The sequence below is a fragment of the Ixodes scapularis genome, unplaced genomic scaffold, assembly GCF_016920785.2.
Source record: "Ixodes scapularis isolate PalLabHiFi unplaced genomic scaffold, ASM1692078v2 PGA_scaffold5__190_contigs__length_132052651, whole genome shotgun sequence".
Taxonomy (NCBI): Eukaryota; Metazoa; Arthropoda; class Arachnida; order Ixodida; family Ixodidae; genus Ixodes; species Ixodes scapularis.
Window position 1 is genome coordinate 103,567,167 of NW_024609880.1, and position 22,329 is coordinate 103,589,495.

The 22,329-nt window shown below is 43.0% G+C and overlaps 1 protein-coding gene across 1 annotated transcript in view; it reads right to left on the reverse strand.

Moving 5' to 3' along the window:
• LOC120842722 (4-coumarate--CoA ligase 1-like) overlaps window positions 1-19,730 on the reverse strand; it is a 38,002-nt gene extending 18,272 nt beyond the window's left edge. The window contains exons 1-6 of the mRNA XM_040213889.1: window positions 19,608-19,730; window positions 17,872-18,073; window positions 17,674-17,777; window positions 15,008-15,210; window positions 13,562-13,730; window positions 6,823-7,083 (exon numbers count right to left, since the gene is read on the reverse strand). Coding sequence (XP_040069823.1) covers window positions 6,823-7,083; window positions 13,562-13,730; window positions 15,008-15,210; window positions 17,674-17,777; window positions 17,872-18,073; window positions 19,608-19,730 — 1,062 coding nt within the window. The remainder of the gene's footprint in view (window positions 1-6,822; window positions 7,084-13,561; window positions 13,731-15,007; window positions 15,211-17,673; window positions 17,778-17,871; window positions 18,074-19,607) is intronic.
• Window positions 19,731-22,329: the final 2,599 nt, after the last annotated feature.

A 22,329-nucleotide genomic window follows, 5' to 3' on the forward strand; every position in this document is an offset into this window, starting at 1 on the left:
AGCATACTACCTACAGATGTGTCGCCGCTGAGACAACCAAGCGTCGTAAGAAGTCGGGACAGGCCTGCCTATGTCAAGAGAAAGCAGACAGAACTGGAGCAGGTTGCTGTCAAGAATATACGCTCAAGGCTACGTATTGCGTACGACAGGGACGCACCATCGGGGTCGTCCGAACCAACATGCTCCACATGCACTGAGTGGGTGGACAACTTTCGGCAGGCCTTTGAAACCGCCACCTCTCTCCGGGAACGTTGTCAACTGCTTACACTCCTGCCGTCAACACTGACGAAGAATGAGGTTGAAAAGATGATTCCACAGGCCTCAATGTACCTCATCAGTAAATCTCGAAAACTCAAGGAAAAGCATGGCGTGTGGTATGAGCCGGATCCTTACACGAGGTGCAAGGTGAGCCCTGAGAACCTGTCTGCTGCCCTAGAGTACTTCACGAAAGACGAGCTGCAATGTTCGCGCCAAAGTCCCAACCAGAAGGACGTCATCTCTGTCATGCTCAACGGAGAGAAAACGTTCGTGCCAAAGCGCTTCATGACACGCTCAATACGAGAGGCCTTCCGTATATACAAAGACAAGCATCCCGATTCCGGCGTTGGGCTAACGAAATTTTATTCCTTGCGCCCTAGATGGGTCCAATGTATTCCACACCAGGAAGTGTGCGTTTGTGTGCGCTGCGCCAATTATTATCTTTGTATTGCCGCTCTAGAAAACGTTACAGGCTCAACATTCAACACTGGTGAAATGAACTCGGCATTTCTGTGCGACCCAGCAACAGAACTGTGCCTTCAAGGAGACTGTGATCACTGTTCAAAAGGCCAGTTTCTTACACTCCAGGAACTTGATATCCCGGATGATGAAGAGATTGTGCTTGCAACATGGGACTCCGGCGACCTTGTGAAAAAAACTTTCGAACCTGAGACTTTCCTAAAAGTCATCCAAGTGACGGTTGGAAGTTGGGTACTTCACAACCATATCCGGCAAACGCAAGGTAAAGCGATCTACGATGAAAAACAGTGCATGCAACGCGGGAGCATTGTCTTTCATTTTGACTTTGCTGAAAACTGGACCATCGTGCTTCCTGACGAAGTGCAAGCATATCACTGGGAAAAAAAAGTTTCGATATTTACATGTGTAGTGACGACAAGAAAATCTACAAACAGCTTTGCCATCATCAGTGAGGACCTGTGTCACGACGCCGCTCACGCTTGCTTGGCTCTAGAAAAAGTGAAGGAGTGGGTTGAAGACAACGTTGCGGTATACTCGTACGTTACGTACGTAAGTGACGGCGCCGCCAGTCATTTCAAGAATCGCTACCAGCTTCACCAATTTGCAAAGGACGACTGCCCACAAGCCCAGTGGTTATTTTCTGCATCTGGACATGGGAAAAATGCATGTGACGGAGTTGGCGGACTCGTGAAGCACCAGGCCACGCTGAACAACCTGAGAGAACGTTCAGTAAGCGCAATTCAGACGGCCAGGACATTGGTGAGCGTTCTATCAAAGAAACTGAAAGGCGTGCATCTTGTATATCTGGACGAAAATGAGGTTGTTCGGTATCGTGAACGAAAAAAAGAAGAGTGGCTGACGGTGCGCGCCTTCCCTGGCATTCAGTCTTGGCACGCGTGGCGGCTCAGAAAGTCATCAACAGAAGGGACCTGTGACGTATATGTAGCACGGACAGTCGGATCTGCTTGGAAGCAACTTTATTAAATGGGTACAGCGAGGAAAACCTTAGCGTAAAGTGCCGAATTTGATTTCCCAAGGACTGCTCATTTTGAATGCAGGGACATCTTATTTATCACATTTTTCTTCACGGGGTATTTAACCTACTGCTTTTGTTGGTGGTTACTAATAATTTTTATCTGATCACTATAAAAAAAAATCCCAAAATGTTATCCTCGAGCAGGATAAAATATATCGGCTTGCCACGATTCATTCATACACCGAGAGCATCGAAGCTGCTCCAGTTAGGCACTATGACATCCGTCACCTGAAATTGTTTGTAATCGTAAATACACAGCCAACCTAAATATCTTACTATTATATCTTTGTATTTGTGTGTGGAAGTAAAGTTATTTATTTTACTCTAGATGTAAAATATACCGGAAGGTACAACTTCACACTGCATCATCTTTTCTCAAAGCATTAGTCTCTAATATGATACCACTTTGTACGCTTATGTAAAATGCTGTATATAGTTTCTCCTCCCTTTTACTGTGTGACCGATCGCTCTTTTTATCAATGACCTCATCTGAATAAATGTTTATAAAAGATTTGTGCAAGTTTCATGAAACTGGAACTCAGAGTCACTTTTTGTATAGGACACTGCTAAGTGTAGGCTTTGAAAAAGGACCCTACTTTGGGGAGTTGTTTCTTCTTTCACAGTGCAATGATGCAACATGTTTTTAGTAGAAATGAATGCCGAAATAGAGTATAACAGGGTACCCAAATTTTAAAAATATCGAAGGTGGTGTTTTTTTTTATTCACATTGGAATTTTTCTTTGTTTGATTTTTTTCCCATGTTTGCCTAAATATATTGTAACTATTGTGTCACTCAGATACCTTATTTATTTTTTCAATAATAGCCATATATTAGTAAAATAATGTCTGCAAGTTATGTAATAATGATTAAATTATTTCATGAGATACAGATTTCCAAAGTTTGCCATTTGTCGTTCGAGCAGGCGTGTTTGGCAATTTTTAGAAAACTAAATAAATTTTTAATAAATATTATTACTTTATATTACAAGCAAGTTGTACCCATAGTTTGTTTGTAAAAATGTTTAAAATTCTCCTAATTTTATTGTTTTAATTATTCACTTTCAAACTTGCCCCCTCCATCAGTGCGCGTTATTGCAACTGTCCACCTCTCCCTGCCTTACGATTTTTCTTGTCTCCAAATGTTTTTTCTCGTCAAAACTAAGTGTGCATTCGTTTATACCAGACACTAGACAATGTCATATAAAAACATCAGTTGATTTAAAAATGTCGACCAGCCACCCTTTGGTCGATCTTATCTGAAATCACCCAGTACAGCCAGAGATTGATGTCATTTTCTGATATACTGGTCATGTTTTCGATGTGCTTTGTTATACTCCCACTTAAATCAATAGAATGGCCCGTCAAACTTCCGAAGTCAGGTCAGTGCCAACATTTTTGAAAGCTACAAAAGTCTGACTACGCAGAGCTTGAAGTCATCGACATTCATTCAGTGAATCTTTATTTAACGAGCATCAGGTGCACATGTTAGGCAACCCGCCCGGTAGTGGACATCCTTTGTCCGGGATACCCTGGATGCGGCTGGCCGTCCGGGCCTACGTCACCAGGTCTTGCTGGATCCCAGGGTACGGGCTGGTCAGGCAGGCCATCCACTGATTGTAGGATGGGGTCGGGTTGGGAATGAGGTCCGGGGTTGAGAAGAACAGAAATTACAGGTGGCGTGCTATTGACCGAGGTACATGAAGTGAAGAAGGGTGCTGTCGAGATATGTGTTGGCCTGCAGTCTTTGGAGGGTTTTGGCTTCATCTCGTGGTAGTCTTGCGTGCGATGCCGGGTATTTTCTTCCGCTGTGACGGTAGTGGTATAGTACGTCGGCATACTTAATGAGTAGGCCGGGCATGGGGGTAGGAAACGAAGGTGTTCCCTCTTGGCTAATATCCCGGTGTGTATGCGCGCGGGCAGCGGCATGTGCCTCCTCATTACATTCGAGGAATTCGTGTCCGAGTACCCAGACGAGGTGTACTTCGGGGAACCGGGAGATGGTCTTGAGGACGCGAAGGGTTGTTTAGGACATGCGTCCCCGTAGGTAATTGCGGCAGGCTGCCTGGGAGTCTGTGAGCACTTTGATTGTATCGTCGCCTTTAATGGCGGCCAGGGCAATGGCAATTTCCTCGGCGGATGCTGTAGATGTCGTGCGGACGATGAGGGCGGTCAGTTTATGCCAGTGCTGCCAACCTCCAAAGTCGTTTCTTGCCAGATTTGTATCGAAAACTTCCCTAGACTTCCCTAGGTATTCAGAAAATGTGTTAATGTGCATTAATATTGAGATTATCGTTATGGGGTAGCTTAATAATAAATTCCTGTAGTTGGGCGTCGATTTAAAGGTTAAATTTGTTTGGTTAAAAGGTTTTTACATAATTAAACTTTGTTAGTTTGGCCTTGTGTGGCCCCCCGAAATCACTGTTGTATGCACTGCGAGATTATCTCTGACATCGACAAGACAATATACAAAGGAGCCTTGTTCCCGCTGCGCTCGGCCGGCACGAGGAGGGAAATGGGAAGGAACGTGTCTCTAAAGCCCTCTGAAACCCATTGATAAACAATCCCTAGATTTGAACCAATTTCCCTTCGCTCCAAGACGATGACGGAAATCTGTAGATTTGGAGAAAAATCCCTATGGTTGGCAGCACTGTTTGATACCCTGCTGCACTGGTTACACATACAGCATGGGCTGGCTGATGCGGATACAGGGACGCGTCAGTGTATCTTGCAGCTGGGCTATCGTCGTGTTTCCTGCTCATTGTTCATTCTCTAGCGATGCGTCGAGCCTTAATGTGAATCGGATGCAGGTTCTTCGGGATCTCGGCTACTCGAATTAATTCTTTTAGTTTGAGAGGTACTCGTTCTTTGTGTTCTTGCAAGGGGGTGTCGCGTAGCCTAACTTTCTCAAGGTGGCTCGTCCTGGGGCGAGTTAATTTAAACCGTTCTAACTGGAAGATGGGATGTGCTTATGCATCTCTTCCCAGGTGTTGTGCTCCTGGTCGACAAATTTTCAAAATGTATGGACTAATAAATGTAATGCGAAAAATAATGCGTCAAAAAGAAGTCCGAATGCTTAAAGCATGATCGGAGAGCGCTCATTACGCATTTAAAAAACAGTAGGCCATATCTGATCATAAAAACCTTCGTAAACGAAGTGAACGAAAACATCCACGATCTGCTGCTTTACAGCATCGGATTTTGGAAAACCTGCCCCTGGTGTTCTGAATACCTAAGCCTTGCCCGGGGTGATTGAAGCATGACGATATTTCACCAGCTAGTCGGCGCAGTCTACCAACGGCCTTCAAACAACTGTGATTAGCGAGTATATTTTCTAATTTTGGGCTTTAGCGAGTTTTAGGGAATCGTTTTTGCAGATTCGATACGCTATAATGCCCCCTCCCCCCTCCCCCGAATTGTGCATGCGCTACGGCAAAAGACTCTCCCATGCGCAGTTCGTACCGGACGGCCCATGCTACCGTATCGGATGTTGAAAAACGGTTCCCGAAAACTCCCTATTATCCTCTTACCTCAAACTTCAAAAATAATTATGATATTGTTTTACGCGACCATTTATTCTAAAGTAAACGTAGATTGGACCTTCCAAATGCTCAGACTTCGACTCAGATCGAAAGTGTTAAGCCCTACTGATGGCGTCAGTATGTCAGTCTGTTCTACAGAGAGCCTAGATATAAGAAAGAGTCCATATGAAACCACATGAATGTTTGCAATTTAATGGCGGACTCCCCCCGCGCCGATCGATCGCAAGTGCGCATGCGCTGCCATGTCGCGTGGCAAGGAGGAGAGCAGGCGGAAAAACAGAGACGCTCGCAGACTATCAACGGTTTTGTCATCTCCTCGCTGATCGTATTGCAAAATGCGGCATAAAAACCACTTGATCCAGGTCGAGCATTCGGAAACTCTCTGTGATATCTCGTCTGGGCGGTTACAAGCAACCACGACACATTCGATCACTCTCCAGTGCAAATGCGGTAACCACCCTCTACGCACCCCTCTGTGATCATGTTCAGGTGATGCCATGTTAAATTTTAATACTTCAATTCTATCATTAAGACCATCTTTTTCTTCTCCTAAAGTTTACTGGAAAGTTCAATCGTTTAGTGCTCTCTGAATATTTTTACGTAATCGTGCTCTATAATAAATCTAAAGTGTTCTACATTACCTTCAAAAGAGTTTTAAGCATCATAATGTTTTTCGTACATACACTCATGTATTGTGAGGCGCAATTAGAGACATTGGGCCAACCGATGTTACAATGTTACATCAAACGTCTGGAAGCTCCTAAACACATTACAATTCAGTATTCCCTGATTATCACGTGTATAAGGTCATGAGAACATTAAATTTGGTTGTCGATTTCTATAGATATTAGTAATCATACGCAAGGTGCGATCAAAGAATTACAACACTGATCTTAGCAGCGTAAAAGAAGAGGGCGAGCAACACTCCAAAGCATGGACCTTTGTATCTCATGATGAAGGGTGTCGTAATCTGACCGTTTGGAGTTGCGCAATACCAGTTCTTGTGACCACGTGCACGGGCGCAATGGCGATATCACTATAGGCTGCAAACCAGAGCGAGAGCAAAGATCAATTTTGCATCAAACTCGTCAAAGCTAAAACCGAAACATTTGATATGAATCAGCAAGAGTTTCACGCAGAATTGATGTTCTCTTTCGCTCTGGTTTAAAGTATATGGTGAAATCGCATTTCGTCCTGGCGCATTGTGGCAAAATGCTCGTGTGGCGCAGCTCCAAATGTTCATAAAATGAGACCCTTTGGCACAATGAGACACAAAGATCCCTGCCTTTGAGTGCTGCGCGCGCATTACTTTCTTTTCACAAGCTATAAAATGAGTCTCGAAACTTTTTATCGCACCTCTTATCCATAACATAACTCGTTGCTGCTTGTAAATCATTTGCTTGCTGATTGTCGTCAATAATTAATAAACGGTAAGTACACTGCTACGGCAGATTTAAACCTAACAAAAAAAAAAATAAACGTGTACCATCCGATAAGTTTCAGGCATACCTTGATTTTAGGAGCTCCGCTGTTGTCGAAGGTAATTTGTCCGACAGGTGAGATGCACACTACGCCAAACGTTTCAGTCATGCCGTAGCCATTGAGAAGTGATTCGACGTCGAAGATTTCACAAACCTCCCGTGCAAGCGAAGTCGGAATCACTGAACCACCCATGAAGATTTTTTTTACACGAGGCACACTATCGTTGTTTCTTCGGACTTCATTGACAATACATTGCATCTGGCCCGCAATGCCAATAAAAACAGACACCTGCGAAATAAAAAAAAAACATTAACGCCTTATTTCAAGTGTCTTTCAGATACTGCGTGTAGAAGGAATACAACTTTCTGGTCCCAAAAGTATTATGGTCCCAGGCAGCACACCAATGTTGGACCTACATTGGGCCAACAATGGCAAACGCTGGCTCCGGAGGTTGGTCCAACATTGGTATTCTGGCCGAGCGCAACTTCTTCCAATGTTGGCCCAGCCATTGGCACCAACGTTGGGCCATCGTTCAACCAATGTTCCAGCCATCATTGGCACCAACGTTGGGCCATCGTTCAACCAACCTTCCAGCCGTCATTGGCGCCAACGTTGGGCCATCGTTCAACCAATGATCCAGCCATCATTGGCACCTTTTTTAGGCCATCGTTAAACCAATATTTCAGCCATCGTTGGCATCCACACTATGTCATTGGCTATGCCAATTTTGGCTTTCACACTAATTCAATGGCTATGCCATCATTGGTATACAAGTTCAATCATTGAATAGGCCGTTATCGGCAGTCAAGCTGATTCATTGGCATGTCCCAGTGTTAATGCCATGTCTTTAATGCTGGCTATGAAATGATGGCAATGTGTTTAAATCCTGGTTATTCCGACATTGGGTTTTAAGAACCCCTGGCCTGTTTCTTATTAGCAGCCCACTGCAAGAAAAACATTCTGGGCACAAATGGCAAGGTCATCCTATGCTTTGTCTGTGCACTATTTTATCTGGCGAGCAAATGACTAATTCAAGATCAATTAATACTTTTTTCGGAATTTTATTGAAAGGGGCTAGGGAGGAAGCTCAGCGGGGAGCCTGTGCCTGGTCCTGGGGAAGGTCCTGGGGCGAGTCCTGGGGCTGGGGAGCCATTACGGCTTCCGAACGCCTCTTCCTGCAGCCTCCCCTTTTGCAAGACCCTGGCAGCCACTTCAGCACCATTCTTAAGCTGCAGATTCTTCAATTGTTAGCTTCGCACTGATGGCATCTACGAAAAGATCCAAAGGTCAAAGATCAACGCTTTCAAACCCACATTGGTCTTAGTAAAGCACACTCCCAAGCAGTACTTCAACAAATGTTAAGGTTTGAGTGTCCCCTAAAAAGTCCCTCGCTCACGACTTTTCAGCGCTTGCGGCGTAGCACCCGTGGTAGCCGATGATGAGGGGTCTACGACGTCAGGGCCGAGGTCCGGACGTAGTGACGAGGCAGTTGACCGATGGCCGAAGGCTTGAATCAGGCCCCGTACGCCGGTGGCAGCCTATGACCAGGTGTCCGCCAAGGTCTGGGCCGAAGGACGTAGCGACGAGGCAGTTGGGCGTTGGCCGAAGGCTTGAGTCAGGCCCAGAACGTCTGTAGCACGGAGTGGCAGCGGGTGTTCAACTGCGCCACGCATGCAGTCTTGTCTACCTCCGGAAGGTTGGCGCCCGGACTGCGTGAGAAGTGGGTTGTGGGTCGGGCCTCTTGACGTCTGGTCACGCCGACGGAGGTCCGGCCTGGTCGCGTCTGCACCGTCCTTTGTCAACCGCCCGAATCCCCTCTCGAGCTCCTCGCATGCCCCCACCTCGTCTTCTTCTTTCTCGTCCTCTTCGGCTGGTCGCGGGATTGCCCATCACACCAGACTAAGCCAATCAATTACCAACGTTGGTAGGCCACTGGCTAAAGGCTCGTTCACACTGCCCCGTTTTCTTACGTTACGTTGCGAATAGTCACCGGGAAATCTGTGCTTCGTATTAAGCGCGGTTACCTATTCAAGCAGATAGCCTGGCACGCGACATTCGAGGCACGAATGTTTCGGTGACGACGGGCTAGGACGGTGAGTTGCCATGGCAACCAAGGACACAAGGTTCGTCGTAACGTAACGTAAAAAGTTGAGCTCGGTTAAATTTTTGACCCAGCACCGATTTCTTACGTTACGTCTAAGTCACCGAAGCATTCGTGTCTCGAATGTCGCGTGCCAGGCTATCCCCTTGATTCGGTAGGCACGCTTAATACGAAACACAGATTTCCCGGTGACTTTTCGTAACGTAACGTAAGAATACGGGGCAGTGAGAACGAGCCTTAAGACAGGCAATTGGTGGCCAGCTTAAACCAATCGATTGCCAACTTTGGTAACCCGTTGGCTCTATTACAGCTTATATTTCTGAGGGCGTTGTCACTACCGTAGTCAGTACTGCAGTTGCCGTATATTGTACGCACTTTGAAGTCATTTTTGGGCAAGCAGGCATAATGCTCAGCTTCTTCTGTTATATGTTGCGTGATAACCTTTCTTTGTAGATTGAAATGCGCATCTGCTTTATGTCACCTCCTACCTCAAAAATAGGGTGTTCGAGATGTTAATTCAACGCAATTTTTTATTCGTGAAGACATGTAATTGCTTAATCAGTCGCTGGATATTTGTTTAAGGTTTTATTTTTTTGCTAAAATTATTAGTGCGCCTTTTATTTATTTTTTAATTTTGTCCGGTTCAGTCTGAATTATAGGCCGCGTTTTGCGGCTCAGCAAAGCGGGTTGCCTTGAGATTTTCAAGATCACATACAGCTGACAATACACCCGTGTCCTAGGTTGGGGAGGCGGGTGGAAATTTCGGGGTTGAACCCTGCCTCCCCCCCCCCCCCCCCCCCTCATTGTAAAGGTTTCCCGGCTGCGTCGCTAAATGGGCATAAGAGAAGAGGCACTATGCTTTTTGCCGTATAAACATATACACAAATCGAAGGAAGCGTTCATTTTGTATTTCGTGTGGAATTTACTAAGCATAACTATCAGTTTTGGGAAGACGCGTGTTAGTTATAGTCGGTGACAGGTGGTAGAAGCTCCTCCCATCTCTTTCCATATTTGTAGATCGAAAGATCAGGAGGAGTCGACCTCCTCCCCAGCGTTTATTTTTAACCTGTCACCGAACACGTTTTTTTTCTGCGTGGACGTTTAAACTTGCTACAGCTCGCAATGCATACAGCGTTCTAATTCAGTTGCTAACTTGCTCTGCTTGTGAAAACAGAAGAATCGTTCCCCCCGGAGGCATAGCTAGAGATTGTTCTCAGCGTGCGCGATCAGCACATTAAAAGAACTAAGCCAATTATATATAACATTGGTAAGCCACTGGCTAAGACAGGCCAATGTTGCCCAGCCTAAGTCAATCGATTACCAATGTCGGTAATTGATTGGCTTAAGCTGGCCAATATTGGCCTGTCTTAGCCAATCGATTACCAATGATGGCAACTCATTGGCTAACATAGACCAATGTTGGCCAGCCTAAGCCAATGGATTACCCATGTTCGTAACCAATTGGCTAAGACAGGCCAATGTCGGCCAACCTAAGCCAACCAATTGCCAATGTTGCTAAGCCGTTGGCTGAGGTTGGCCAATGTTAACCAGTCTAAACCAATCGATTGCCAACGTTGGTAAGCCATTGGCTGAGGTAGGCCAATGTTGGCCAGCCTAAGCCAATCGATTACCAACGTTGGTGAGCCGTTGGTCAAGTCAGACCAACGTTGGCCAGTATATTCCAGTGTACCACCAATATTGGTTCTGCGACGGCCACATTGGCCCAATATTGGACCATTATTTACCAATTAAATGCCAATGTTGGCCCGACGTCGTGTGCTGTCTGGGGTATTTTCAGGAAGTCCTGGCAGTAAATATTTTATCTGAATAATTCTAAACTGAAATGTAACTACGTTCTTCTGCAGTGGCTTAACTGGTGGATCAGAGTATATTTCATGGGTTGTAAGTTGGATGGACAAAAATTACTCACATATCAAAATTCGGAACGAAAACAATTGAAGTAACCATTTCAACAGTTTCAACAGGTGGTAACCCGGATAATCAAATCTGACCACCTAATCCATAAAGGGGCACTGAAGTCATTTTTAAAAAGGCCGTTCTTGATCTGAAAATGCTTAACATGTGTTAGTTCCCACATATATCAAGTGTCTTATTACAAAACCGCTTATTCATCTGAGGCAATCGAAAAAGATGTGGACTATTTTCTCTCGCGGACTACATTTTATGGACCAATGAAAGCCCTACAATACGCGTAGATTCCGAATTATTTTATTATAACTTGTATCAAAGAGAGTTTGATAGGTGTGCATTCGGATGAGACTCCTCCTTTCCTCCGCGGGCGAAGCTATCACTTGCAACTCGCCGACAAGCGCCCTTCGTCGACCACTTTACTCGGAAGAAAATTCTTCCCAAAAATTGCGTTTCGCAATCTTTGAACACGCTTTTAACAAGATTATAAGCTAGGCACGATTGCAATTTCCGGTTTGTCGGGATGCTTAGAGCGTCTAGATTGAGTTGTCACCAAAAAGGACGATCTCAGAATCGATTTCAGTGCCCCTTTAACTGTCGGATTGTTTATTCAGTTTCTTTTGTCCATGTTAACGTTTTTTTTTTTTTCAAAGTCTAAGATGTGCAAACGAGTTAATAAGGAACAAACCAAGAGTTACTACTACTTTTTAGCGTTGTAGTAGATGCAAACTCACGACCAAAAAAAAATTGATTTTGTTTAAATTTCAGGTCAATTAAATTTGTTTAATTTGAAATCGATTCCTTATAATAAAGCAACATGTATGTTATTAAATCATATCATCTAGGATGGAGTGATTTCGTAACTTGATGCGTTTCTAAAAAATGGTGATATAAATGTCTTTCTTGAACCTTCGTTGCTATTCATAAAAGTTGAGTGTCTATGAAAAATGGGAAACGATCGACAAGCGATAAATAGAAAAAATATATTTGAAGATTGGTATAGTGTAAAGTTTTCCTTTTTTAAATTTAAATAACCTTAATAAAGTTGGTGGGAGCGTATGAGATTATTTTCGTTAAAGTAAACAAATTCGCTGAAAAATAAAAATTTGTATTATTACTAATATTAAGTATCTTCACATTGAACCTAAACACAAAGTAAACGTTAACAAAAAGATATGTGGGGGAGAAAGAGAGATAGAGAAATAAAAGGACAACGTTTAATTTTACGTTCGACCATTCAAGCTCCTGTTAAAAAAATAGTTGCAGTTTTTGGATATATAAAAGTGCCATCACTTTGTTTTTTTTTTCTTTTTCGCAGAACACCTCTGGTGAGTCCATTCAGTAGAACGCGTTAGTGTTTCAGAATACAAAATTGTGGTGGACAATACTTATTTCTGCATTAAGCTGGGTATTCCGCGAGTTTGGCGGGGGTACCAATGTTTTCAAATTTGCGGGTGAGTCGATATTGACTTTAAATATTCGGCGTTTTTCGATTTTGATGTTTTTAACAATTTTTAGGATATAAAAGCTTAAACATGACTGGTATTAAATTTAAGTTGACATTATCATCATCATAGCTACCATTATCTCAACGCAGCATTAAGAGCAGGCTTCGGCTATCTCTAAAAAAAGCCGTACTGAACTAAGTCAAAAAGAGTGCCTGAGATCAGTTGTTTTAGTTTAAGTCGTTTCAGATAATATACAAATCAGGGCTCAGCTCAACTGGACAAACTAGCGTAACGCATTACACAATTCAACGGACGCATAGAAAAGGCACCAACGATCCAAACTAACTACAGAAAACAATTCGGATATCAGGTGGTCACTCTTCAATTACTATCAAGTTTTCATGTTAGTTCTTAAAATTCAATAATCTTGTTGGGGAATGTCCTTTAGATCTTGACATCCCATTTACATTTACTACCCAGTACGTTCTTATTCTATTATTTATGGTTTTTGGGCATCTTTATTCCTTCCTCTCGTGCGTCTGTGTCTGAATGTCGTGTCATTGCCAAGGTCGGTCACTTTTATAATCGTGTTCGTTTTTGGTGCGGCGCTTGCAAGCGTTTTATTAAGTCTACATGCTTTCAACTTAAGCTGTCATACCTGTAGTGATTTTTTATAGTGATTTATAAGAGCTTTTTTTAGATTTTTTTCATACCCATTTCTCTTTTGCATAAGGGTCTCTATCTCCCGGTTTTAATTACTTTTTCGCAAATTTGTTTTATATTTTTTTATTTTTACTTCTTACGTAGTCTCGTTCATTTTGGCTTTGATGTGCAATTTCTTGGAGATTCGTTTTATACAGTGTAGTGCTGTCCGAACGTAAATACAGCATGAATAAATAATAAAGCTCACGTGAACCGGGAGATTTGTTCTGCCTTAAATATGCTCTTATAAATTCGTTCGCGTGTTTCGACAGAGATTCAATGTCAAAACCAACACAGCTCTTACCTAAAAAAAAATCACGAAAACGAGAAAACACGGATGATACTGCCATTATGGACTGTTTTTTCGTATATACTTCGTACAAAGAAAATGAACAGCGTAACTAGCTTAGTGCCTTCAGACAATAATAAAAAATAACATTTATTTTATTGCAAAGTGGGTTTGTGTTAAAATTTACGATCGAATTGGCACACTGTCTGCTCCTTCATGGTAAACTTAAGCGGCTTGACATAGATAATTTATTCTTAGGAATTACCTCTATTGTTTATATCACACGAAATTTCTCACCTCATGGGTCTTGACAGCCTCCAGGAAAGCTTTGTACGGAATCAAAGGATTGGTTATGAATATTTTTGCTCCTGAAAACATGCAAAACATGGCTACCGCAAAACCGGCCGCGTGGGTAAAAGGATTCCAGCAAAGGAAGACATCCTCTTCAGTGCAAAATCCAGCAGACCTGAAATTCAGAAAAAGCGGTGTATATGAACTACAAACTGATAAATACAGTTACCTCAAAAATTAAGGAAAGGTATCTTTTGCACCCGGAAGTTCGTTTTAGACATTTGAAGAATGTAATATAATGTTAATGTAAAGTTTTATTGCAATATAAAGTAATATATATTCATCCGTTCGGCAGCAGAGAGGACAAGACAGAACAGGACAAAACAAGATGATAGAGCACACAAACAAATTATGCACGAAGGGCCAGCACGTAGAACCTGGCTTTACGGTCGTGTACACCAATGCCACGTGGTGTTCTTCACCTTCTTTACAATACAAAGTTTTCTTTAGAATAAATATGCTTATAAAACCTGAAAAAATCAAATAAACAAACAGACGAACAAACAGCAAATATAAATATAGCACCCATGTTTGTATTACATGCTTTCACATTAAGAAAAAAGGGTGTATTCTGACACCCCTTGCCCCATATAATGCACCCCAAAACTTCGATTCGACGTACATCGCCCTACAGTCGAACAGACGGCCCCATATTTTACGAGGGGCTTGATAGCCGTGTGGTACAACTTATTAAAATAACTAATGTACGTGTTACTGACTACAAAAACAAATAATCAGGGTTTTCTTGGCCCCACTGCGAAAGTTCAGTGTTTTCTTTATGCGGTCGTTACGTACTTTAGCTAGTTAAAAAATATATATATCGTACCGTCATCAAGCCCGTCGTAAAATTCGGGGCCGTCTGTTCGGCTATAGGGCGCTGTACGTCCAACTAAAATTTTGGGGTGTATTATTTGGGACAAAAGGATGTACGGTGATACCCCCCTTTTTTAGACTGCTGATCTTTAGATGTGATGTGATTAACAATACTTGAGTGCCTCTGTGCAATGTAATTGATTTCGTAAGATAATACTAAAAGATACGGCTTCCCCCACGGCTTCACAGCATTATGAAATGTTTTAGGCAGGGTGAAATTTCTTTGCCATAATTCACTTTTTTATATCAGACAAGTGACTTGTTTCAATATGCCACTATGCATGTGAATAAACTAAGTTGGTAGTCGATCAGAACGAAATAGTTGTTTTTAACCTAAGGCTGCTTTAAGCAAAATATACAATATACCCCTGCGTCTTTCTTTCTATACTTAAAAACCTACTATATTCTGAATGTGCCTGCTTCGGTACATAAATGCGGGAAACGAACAAAACGGCTGCCGGTACTGTAAAACGGTGAAAAAAATGTTTTTTTTTTCAGCACTTTGACCAGCGCCCACACCTGCACGTGTGAAACGCGGCGCAGTACGCTTTGTGCGAAATTTCCACGCCCTTCGGAAGACCCGTTGATCCTGACGTATACAGGATGGCCACAACCTCTTCTTCGTTGTCAGTAGGTACGTGGGGCGTGAATGAAGCATCTGAAAGTTCTTGAAACTGGAGAACATTGATGAACCCGGGCGCGCTTCCCACGCAAAACAATGCCTGCGAATCAAAGAAGAAAAGTTATATATTAGTCGTTGTGCTTGTTGCAGGGTAAAACAAAATTATAGGCACATTTGGCCGATTGCAATAGAGATGTAAAGCTTTTCAAACAGCGGTAGTCACTCGTTCATGGGATAAACAAAAGCGGTTGAAATATTCTTTCTCTTTTTTTTTACGAAAAATACAAGAGGCGTACTAAAGTTTTCTTTTTAAATTATTTTATGACTGTAATTAGTACCGTGTCGAATAAAAAACCCACTAAGAATGATCAAAGGTCGGCCACTAGCATTTATACGTTATCGCAGCACTGAGGTAATGTGCAGAGAAAGTGTCAGGAGCGCTGCGTCGTGAGCAGAAAGACTTCGTGTTCATCCAATTCGTCGGAGGATGCTCGGCTTTGGGACAAAGTGCAATTTGTGAGGTGACACCATTCTGGTATGATGATGTTAAGAGGAGGTTGAAAAGGCTGTTGGCATGCATCAATTTAGTGGGTGTTGGTCCCGTGCAGCAGTTGCAGTCCACTCCTACCTGGAGCACAGTTAGCAAAATTTACGCCTCTTTCATAGAAAATAGCATACCGGCTGAATAAACAGGGATTTAATTGAAAACACCGGAGGCCAGCCACCACTTCTTCCTGCAAGTTATTTTGAGAAAATATTTGTTTACTGCTTTTCGAAATTCAAAAAGGAATCAGCTTGAAAGTAGTCAGAAACCAGCACTCACAAAAAACATTAGATCTAACAGGATACATGGAGTCGCTTTCACTGAAGTCTTTACCACACACGCGGGAGGTTCTCGAATTTCAGTTTCCTATTTTAAACTTCATTAGAAATTTCTTTTTTATGTCTATTCTGCCCAAATCGAATAGTAAGAAAAACAAATACACACTTTATGCTATGGTAGATGTACACACACCACAATCTCAGCGTTTTCACACCACAGCGCTGAAAGTATTTGTTAGCACGACTACGCGTGCCAAGATTTCAAGCTTTGGTCAAATGTCCAGCTGAAAATTTCACTTCATCAAATAAACACAAAGTGTGAAAAAGGTTTTGCCGCGCGTTTACCAAACAGCGCATGAAGCTAGCTGAAGAGACGAGATATCCAAGATCCGCTCAGCCTGTCCCAGTCTGTCCTATTCATGACGTCACAAACGATAATGATGATAGCCAGAGAAGCGCTCCCTGTAGTTCGCGCACGCAACCAATACCAGCAGGCATCTCCAACCTTCACTTTAATCTTCATTTTGATAGACAAGTTGCGCCAAATATAGTGAATTGGAGTCGCGAATGTGGCTCTGCATGCTGCATCCTACAGCCACTGTATTTGGGAAAAGTGGCGCATTCTCTTCCCTCCTCCTCCAAAAAGAAACCCTGCTTACCTCACCTCAAACTTCCGGTTTGTGACAGAGGCGCCCTCTGGATGTTCCCAAGCGTCTCGACGTCTTCGTCAGCTGCAGTGGCGCGATGCCGGTAGTGTGAACTGTTCTTGCTATATAAGTATGGAAATAACCTCATTTAAAGCCCGCATTCGCATCCGACCCTGAAGCTGCTCTAGATGTGTTCGTCCAACCGTGGATCCCAAAAGTGCTTTGGATAATCGTCCCTATCATTCCTACCAAGTTGCGTTATCGGTCAGTGTCTCATGTGTACCTGTTCGCCCCTTCGGCTTCATAGGAATCGCAAATCGTTTTTATTCATCATAACGAACCGCCCAATTGCAGTTATCTTCTCCTCGATTTCAAATGATTCGCTACTTACTTTTAATATGTGGACAGAAAGCATACTCGTACTTGTCGCACTGGCTTCGCTCGCATTTATGTTGAATCGGGGCATAGATACTTCCACATGGTCGCGTCCGCAGCCGCGACAGCATTGCAAGCTTATGAACTTGGGGCGAAACAATGCATAGTACGCGAGCACGTACGCCACATTTGACGAGCCAGCGTACTCCGCACCTCCGCACGCCGGGTTGAAATCTTTTCGGCCGATTCGGTGAAGCAAGATCGCCCTCTGAGGATCATTTTTCGTTGCAGAGGGAACACTAAAAGGCACTCCGGCCGACTTTTCAACAGACGCGGCCGCCCGTTAACTGCGGCGTAGCAACAGCTTGGGAAAGTAAGTGCGACCGGAAGTCCTAAACCAAAAGCAGGATGTCACGTGACGACTGGCCAATAGTGTGCGCAGCGGCTTGTTCAAAGAATGGCGTCACCTTTCCCAGAATATAGGGTCTTTAGCGCATCCACATCGCTTCTGTTATCTGTCGGCGCTTGCAGAAAGTGTTTCCTAGCAAGTTTCCGCAGCCAATGCGGCTACAGTCAACCTCCCGTAGCGACGTTGCGAACTTTGGTTAGTCCTAACCAGTCAGAGGTCAGCGCATGTAACAGAGCACTAATGCAAGCGCCATAAAAGCCTTCACAGCGTTGCCAACGGACAATTCGATAAATAGATAAAAATCTCCCACCTTAATGCTTGATGGTATTGCCACCATGGCAGCATTTGATGCGGATTCTTCGTCAGTTAGCAGGAAAGTGCACTGGCTGTCTTCAATCGTATACACCAATTCCCCTATGAGAACGGCATTATAATAAGTTATCTTTATTTTATTAAAAGTGATATATTTATAATCATCAAATCAAACAAAGGCGTTCCGAGCACTCACTTGCAACGTACGTTGTCGTTGCCATGACAAGCGTACCACCCGCAAACACAACCCCGAAGGCTGCCGCTACTGTATCAACTGCATTGCCAATATACGCACACACCCTGGAGCCCGGTCTTACACCGTGTTCTTGATAACCTACAGCGTATTTGCGTATCTTTTCCAACAGCTGATGGGCGGTCAAGCTTTGATGGGTGTCAACCTAGAAGAAAAACAAGGTAAACTGTTTCGACAAATAAAAAGGGCTTTTGGCCGGTTTCTTGGTGCCGAAGTAAAACTCTTTTTACTAAATCTGTCTCTTCCCATTTGTGCAACAATTTTACAAAAAAAAAAAAAAAAAACGGCACTAATAGAAACATATTTATGCAAACTGGGTGCTACAAGAACATGGTGGTGTAAAGTAACTTGTTCCACTTGGTAACTTTTAAACCATATATCAATATCTATTAGGATAATTCACTCGATTTCCTGGGCAGTCACTGCAAAATATTTATTAAAATGTATTTGTGAAAAATTTTGAATACCAGGAATCGACGCAGGCTCACGTGCCCAGAGAAACTACGAAACAAGGTGCTTATTAAAAGCCAGAAAATGTGCTCACAGTTTCAGAGTGGCCGAGCTAAATGTCCGCTATATTTGGGAATAAACTGAGCGCTGGCCGGTGCGCGGTGTATTTTCTAATGAGCTGAAGAGCGCAATTTATTTTTTCTCAGTGGCCACGTATTACCATATTTACTCGAGTAATAGCCGCACTATTTATGAACAAGATTCTTCCGCCTACTTTCCCACAGAACACATATAGCTAACCATTTCGTCGTTTACCCTGAGACTGGGTTTTTTTTTTTTGAAGAGCAGAAGAAACAGAAAAAACAGACAGGTCTCAAGAGACCTGTCTGTTTTTTCTGTTTCTTCTGCTCTTCAAAAAAAAAAAACAACCCCAGTCTCAGGGTAAACGACGAAATGGTTGACTTCCACCAGCTAGCCTGTACTTTGACTCTTTTCTCGTTAATCCTACCTGAAGCAGGCTTTTTACCATTTTCTTTTACCGGTTCTTTCGAACCAACGTTTTCGTCGTCGCCGGCCTTTCTAATCAGCCAAGCGTACGTGGCACTGTTGAGACCTGTCTGTTTTTTCTGTTTCTTCTGCTCTTCAAAAAAAAAAAAAAAAAACCCAGTCTCAGGGTAAACGACGAAATGGTTGACTTCCACCAGCTAGCCTGTACTTTGACTCTTTTCACATATAGCTATTACTCGAGTAAATACGGTAATCAGTGATTTTTATTTCTCCAGGTCTCCTAAGCCTGGTTTATGTGTTTTTATTGTAACTTCAATTTTCATTTTTATCAGGTATCAGGCTACTTTTGATTACTTTATTAGTACCACTCAATTAATGGTGCTGAATGACTCCAGGATTTCAGTAACCAATCAATGGGCGAGGAGTAAGGCTTGTAGACCGGCGCGGCATGAGGTACTGAAGAACAGGCATGTGTTTTAATTAATGTCACGCAGTTAAAAGCCCGAAACGGTTCGTCTTGGCTCGGTGGCATTTGTCGCAATGCAACGTCGTAGGTACATCTTGAAAGTCCACCCACCGCACAATAATAAGAAACGTAATAAAACGCATTAAATTCTGTGGCTTCGCATCACCATAACAGCGCAGGATATTTGATCCTCTTATCTGCAATATTATACGCTTCCTAATTACACCGCAGTGAACGTGAATAAAACCATACTCACAATAATTATCTTGGACGATAATTTCTTCAATCGCTCTTCTATAAGTTGGGAAGCGTAGCTATTTCCAACATCGAAGTTCGCGAGAGTTGAGTGTATCACTCTGTTCACAATCCTGGCGGCCATTTTCGGTCAGTTTTTTCTAACGGTGTAAAAAAGGACACATTAATACACACTCTTTTCATATAGTAAAACTCGGTAAAAGGTATAACGTGGTTCAGTAAGGCGCAGTGCAGTGAATTTACAAGAGCTCTATTCATAGTTTTACTTAGCTGAAATGCAGTCACCACCAAGACCGAAATGGCCATTTTTGGCTTTTTAAGTTATATTAATTTATGCGAATAAAATGTATAAAAAATAAAACTGTGCTATTTAAGAAGAGGTATTTTCTTTTGTTTAGAAAAAAAAATTTTAGCGACAATTACCAGAGAACTCGACACAACGTACTTCACTCTGGTTCGAAGCCCCCTTTACGTCAGTGTGAAACACATTATTCTAACTAGATAATTCTGCAACATTCGGGCCCGTCCTAAATGGCATGCGGGCACACCTGTCGCATGCGCACATAAACACAGTACTCAAATGTGTAAGCTACGCACATGTCGCACGTTACGCCACCACCAACTGTTGTTAAAATACTTGCAACAACAATAAAACAATTTCGGGGGTGCTTGAACTCTACGATAAGCATATGACGTAAAATATTTTTATGCTTGATAACTTTTCATTTTTATTTCTGTTCTAGTATTTTCATCCTTCTAGTCACATGTGGGAGCCATGGCGAGAGACTAAAAGAGCACTCTCAGCGTGATTTCTGACAAAACCTTTGCCCAAAACACGGTTTGTTTTCAAGGCAAGTAATGCCATCTCGCGTTTTACACCGACCTTGATGCTCCTAATATCAAACCACGAACACTTTAAAGGAATAGCCTGTGAAATCCAGAAACCACTAAGCGTTTGCGCTCGTCACGTGGAGTAGGCTGGAATTTAATAACATCTGATCTTTTCTTCGTTAAAAGGCCCCTCAATGTTTCCTGAATTCATTATGAACTTCGAAACGCTACTGCACGCCACATATCGCAAGTATGCGCGGCTGGTCGTGTCATCACGTCACAACAAGCATGATAACGTCAGAGTCCTGGGCGTTGACTTATTTCCGGCTTTGCTCAACATGCTTGATGATGCGTACAAGGAGTATTGTTGCAGAGCTGAGCTTCTTTCAATACCATAAATCTTGTCTTTCTCACAACGACATTGTTTCACTGAGACAATAGTCAAGAGCTGTCGTGGCTCTGTTTGCACGATGCTACGTCAGAGCCTCCGCTGTTGCCAAGGAAAACGGTCTGTGTATTGCGGGTGCAATCCCAGCAGTTTGGCTCTGTTTGAATTTGAATTGCCTTTGCGGGGCAGGGTTCAAAATTTCGACATTGTGCGGAAGATATTCGTAACAGGATGACAATATAATTTAGTTGTTCTCTGAAACACAAAATTTTACCGTACCATCCCTTTAAATTTCCATCTATGATTACCAACAGCGAAGCGAGTGACTAGCATTGAATTGAAAGTTTTAGTGAACCGTTTTTTCACATCCGATACGGTACGATAGGTCTTCCGGTACGAACTGCGCATGCGCGAGTCTTCTGCGGCAGCGTATGCGCAGTTCACACCGGGGGGCCCGTCGTACTGTATCGGATGTGCAAAAACTGTTCCCTTAAACTCTTTAATGATTGTTCCCTAAACAATTTGGTTGCGGTTTGATCCGATAAAAATAGTGTAGATCAAATCATGAAGCAACTGTATTAACATCATTGGCCACGCCATGCGATTATTTAGCTGGCGGTGACAAGAATGAAATTACGTGTGCGTCTAAATTCCCTCAGATGGCGTAGACAGCAACTGTCTTAGCGATCTCCAGGACGCTCTCTGCAAATGTCAAGGCCGGATTAACGTTTTTAGGCGATTTCATAAGTCCAGCTCCCTCCGCCGACTGCAATGACGGCACTCGTTGTGCTTTTCAGGGGCAAAAAAAAGAACAGTATAAGATAAAAAAGAAGGCGCTGAAACTTTTTATTGTAGTCAACTTAGTTTGGATTTTATACGCCCGAACCCATATTGATTCTACTGGGGATCTAATCTGTACACTTGGCGAAGAAGTCGGCGCGGGATTCCATCGTTGTGATTGGTCGCACCAAGGCCAAGCGCAGCGCAAACCAATCATTGTCTCCAGTTCCTTGCCGCCATTTTTTTTTGTTAAGGGCTGACATTGAAACGAAATGTATCTAATCAGTGGTGTTCCGGAAGCTGACGCTATATATATATATATATATATATATATATATATATATATATATATATATATATATATATATATATATATATATATATATATGTGTGTGTGTAAAAAGGAACAGGTACCAGTACACTCGCATTTATATAGTATCAACCACGAGCTCACTTGTGAGCAGGGGCCACTTATTCCGCAGCTGTACCATTTGGAAGAAGAGATAATTATGTTATCCGTGTATTTTTACAGCCGGATGTTAGTCACTCCCAATGGGCGTCTAGTGTCTCAGCTCCAGATCAGCAATTTAGCCGGTGCAGTACAACCGCTGGCCCGGGGTTTAACATGCACCACGCAGTAATGATGCATGACCGCACGCCGGTATGATGTTAAACCAGATCGAAAAAGGGGGGGGGGGGGGGGGGGCGCACACCACGTGCCCAT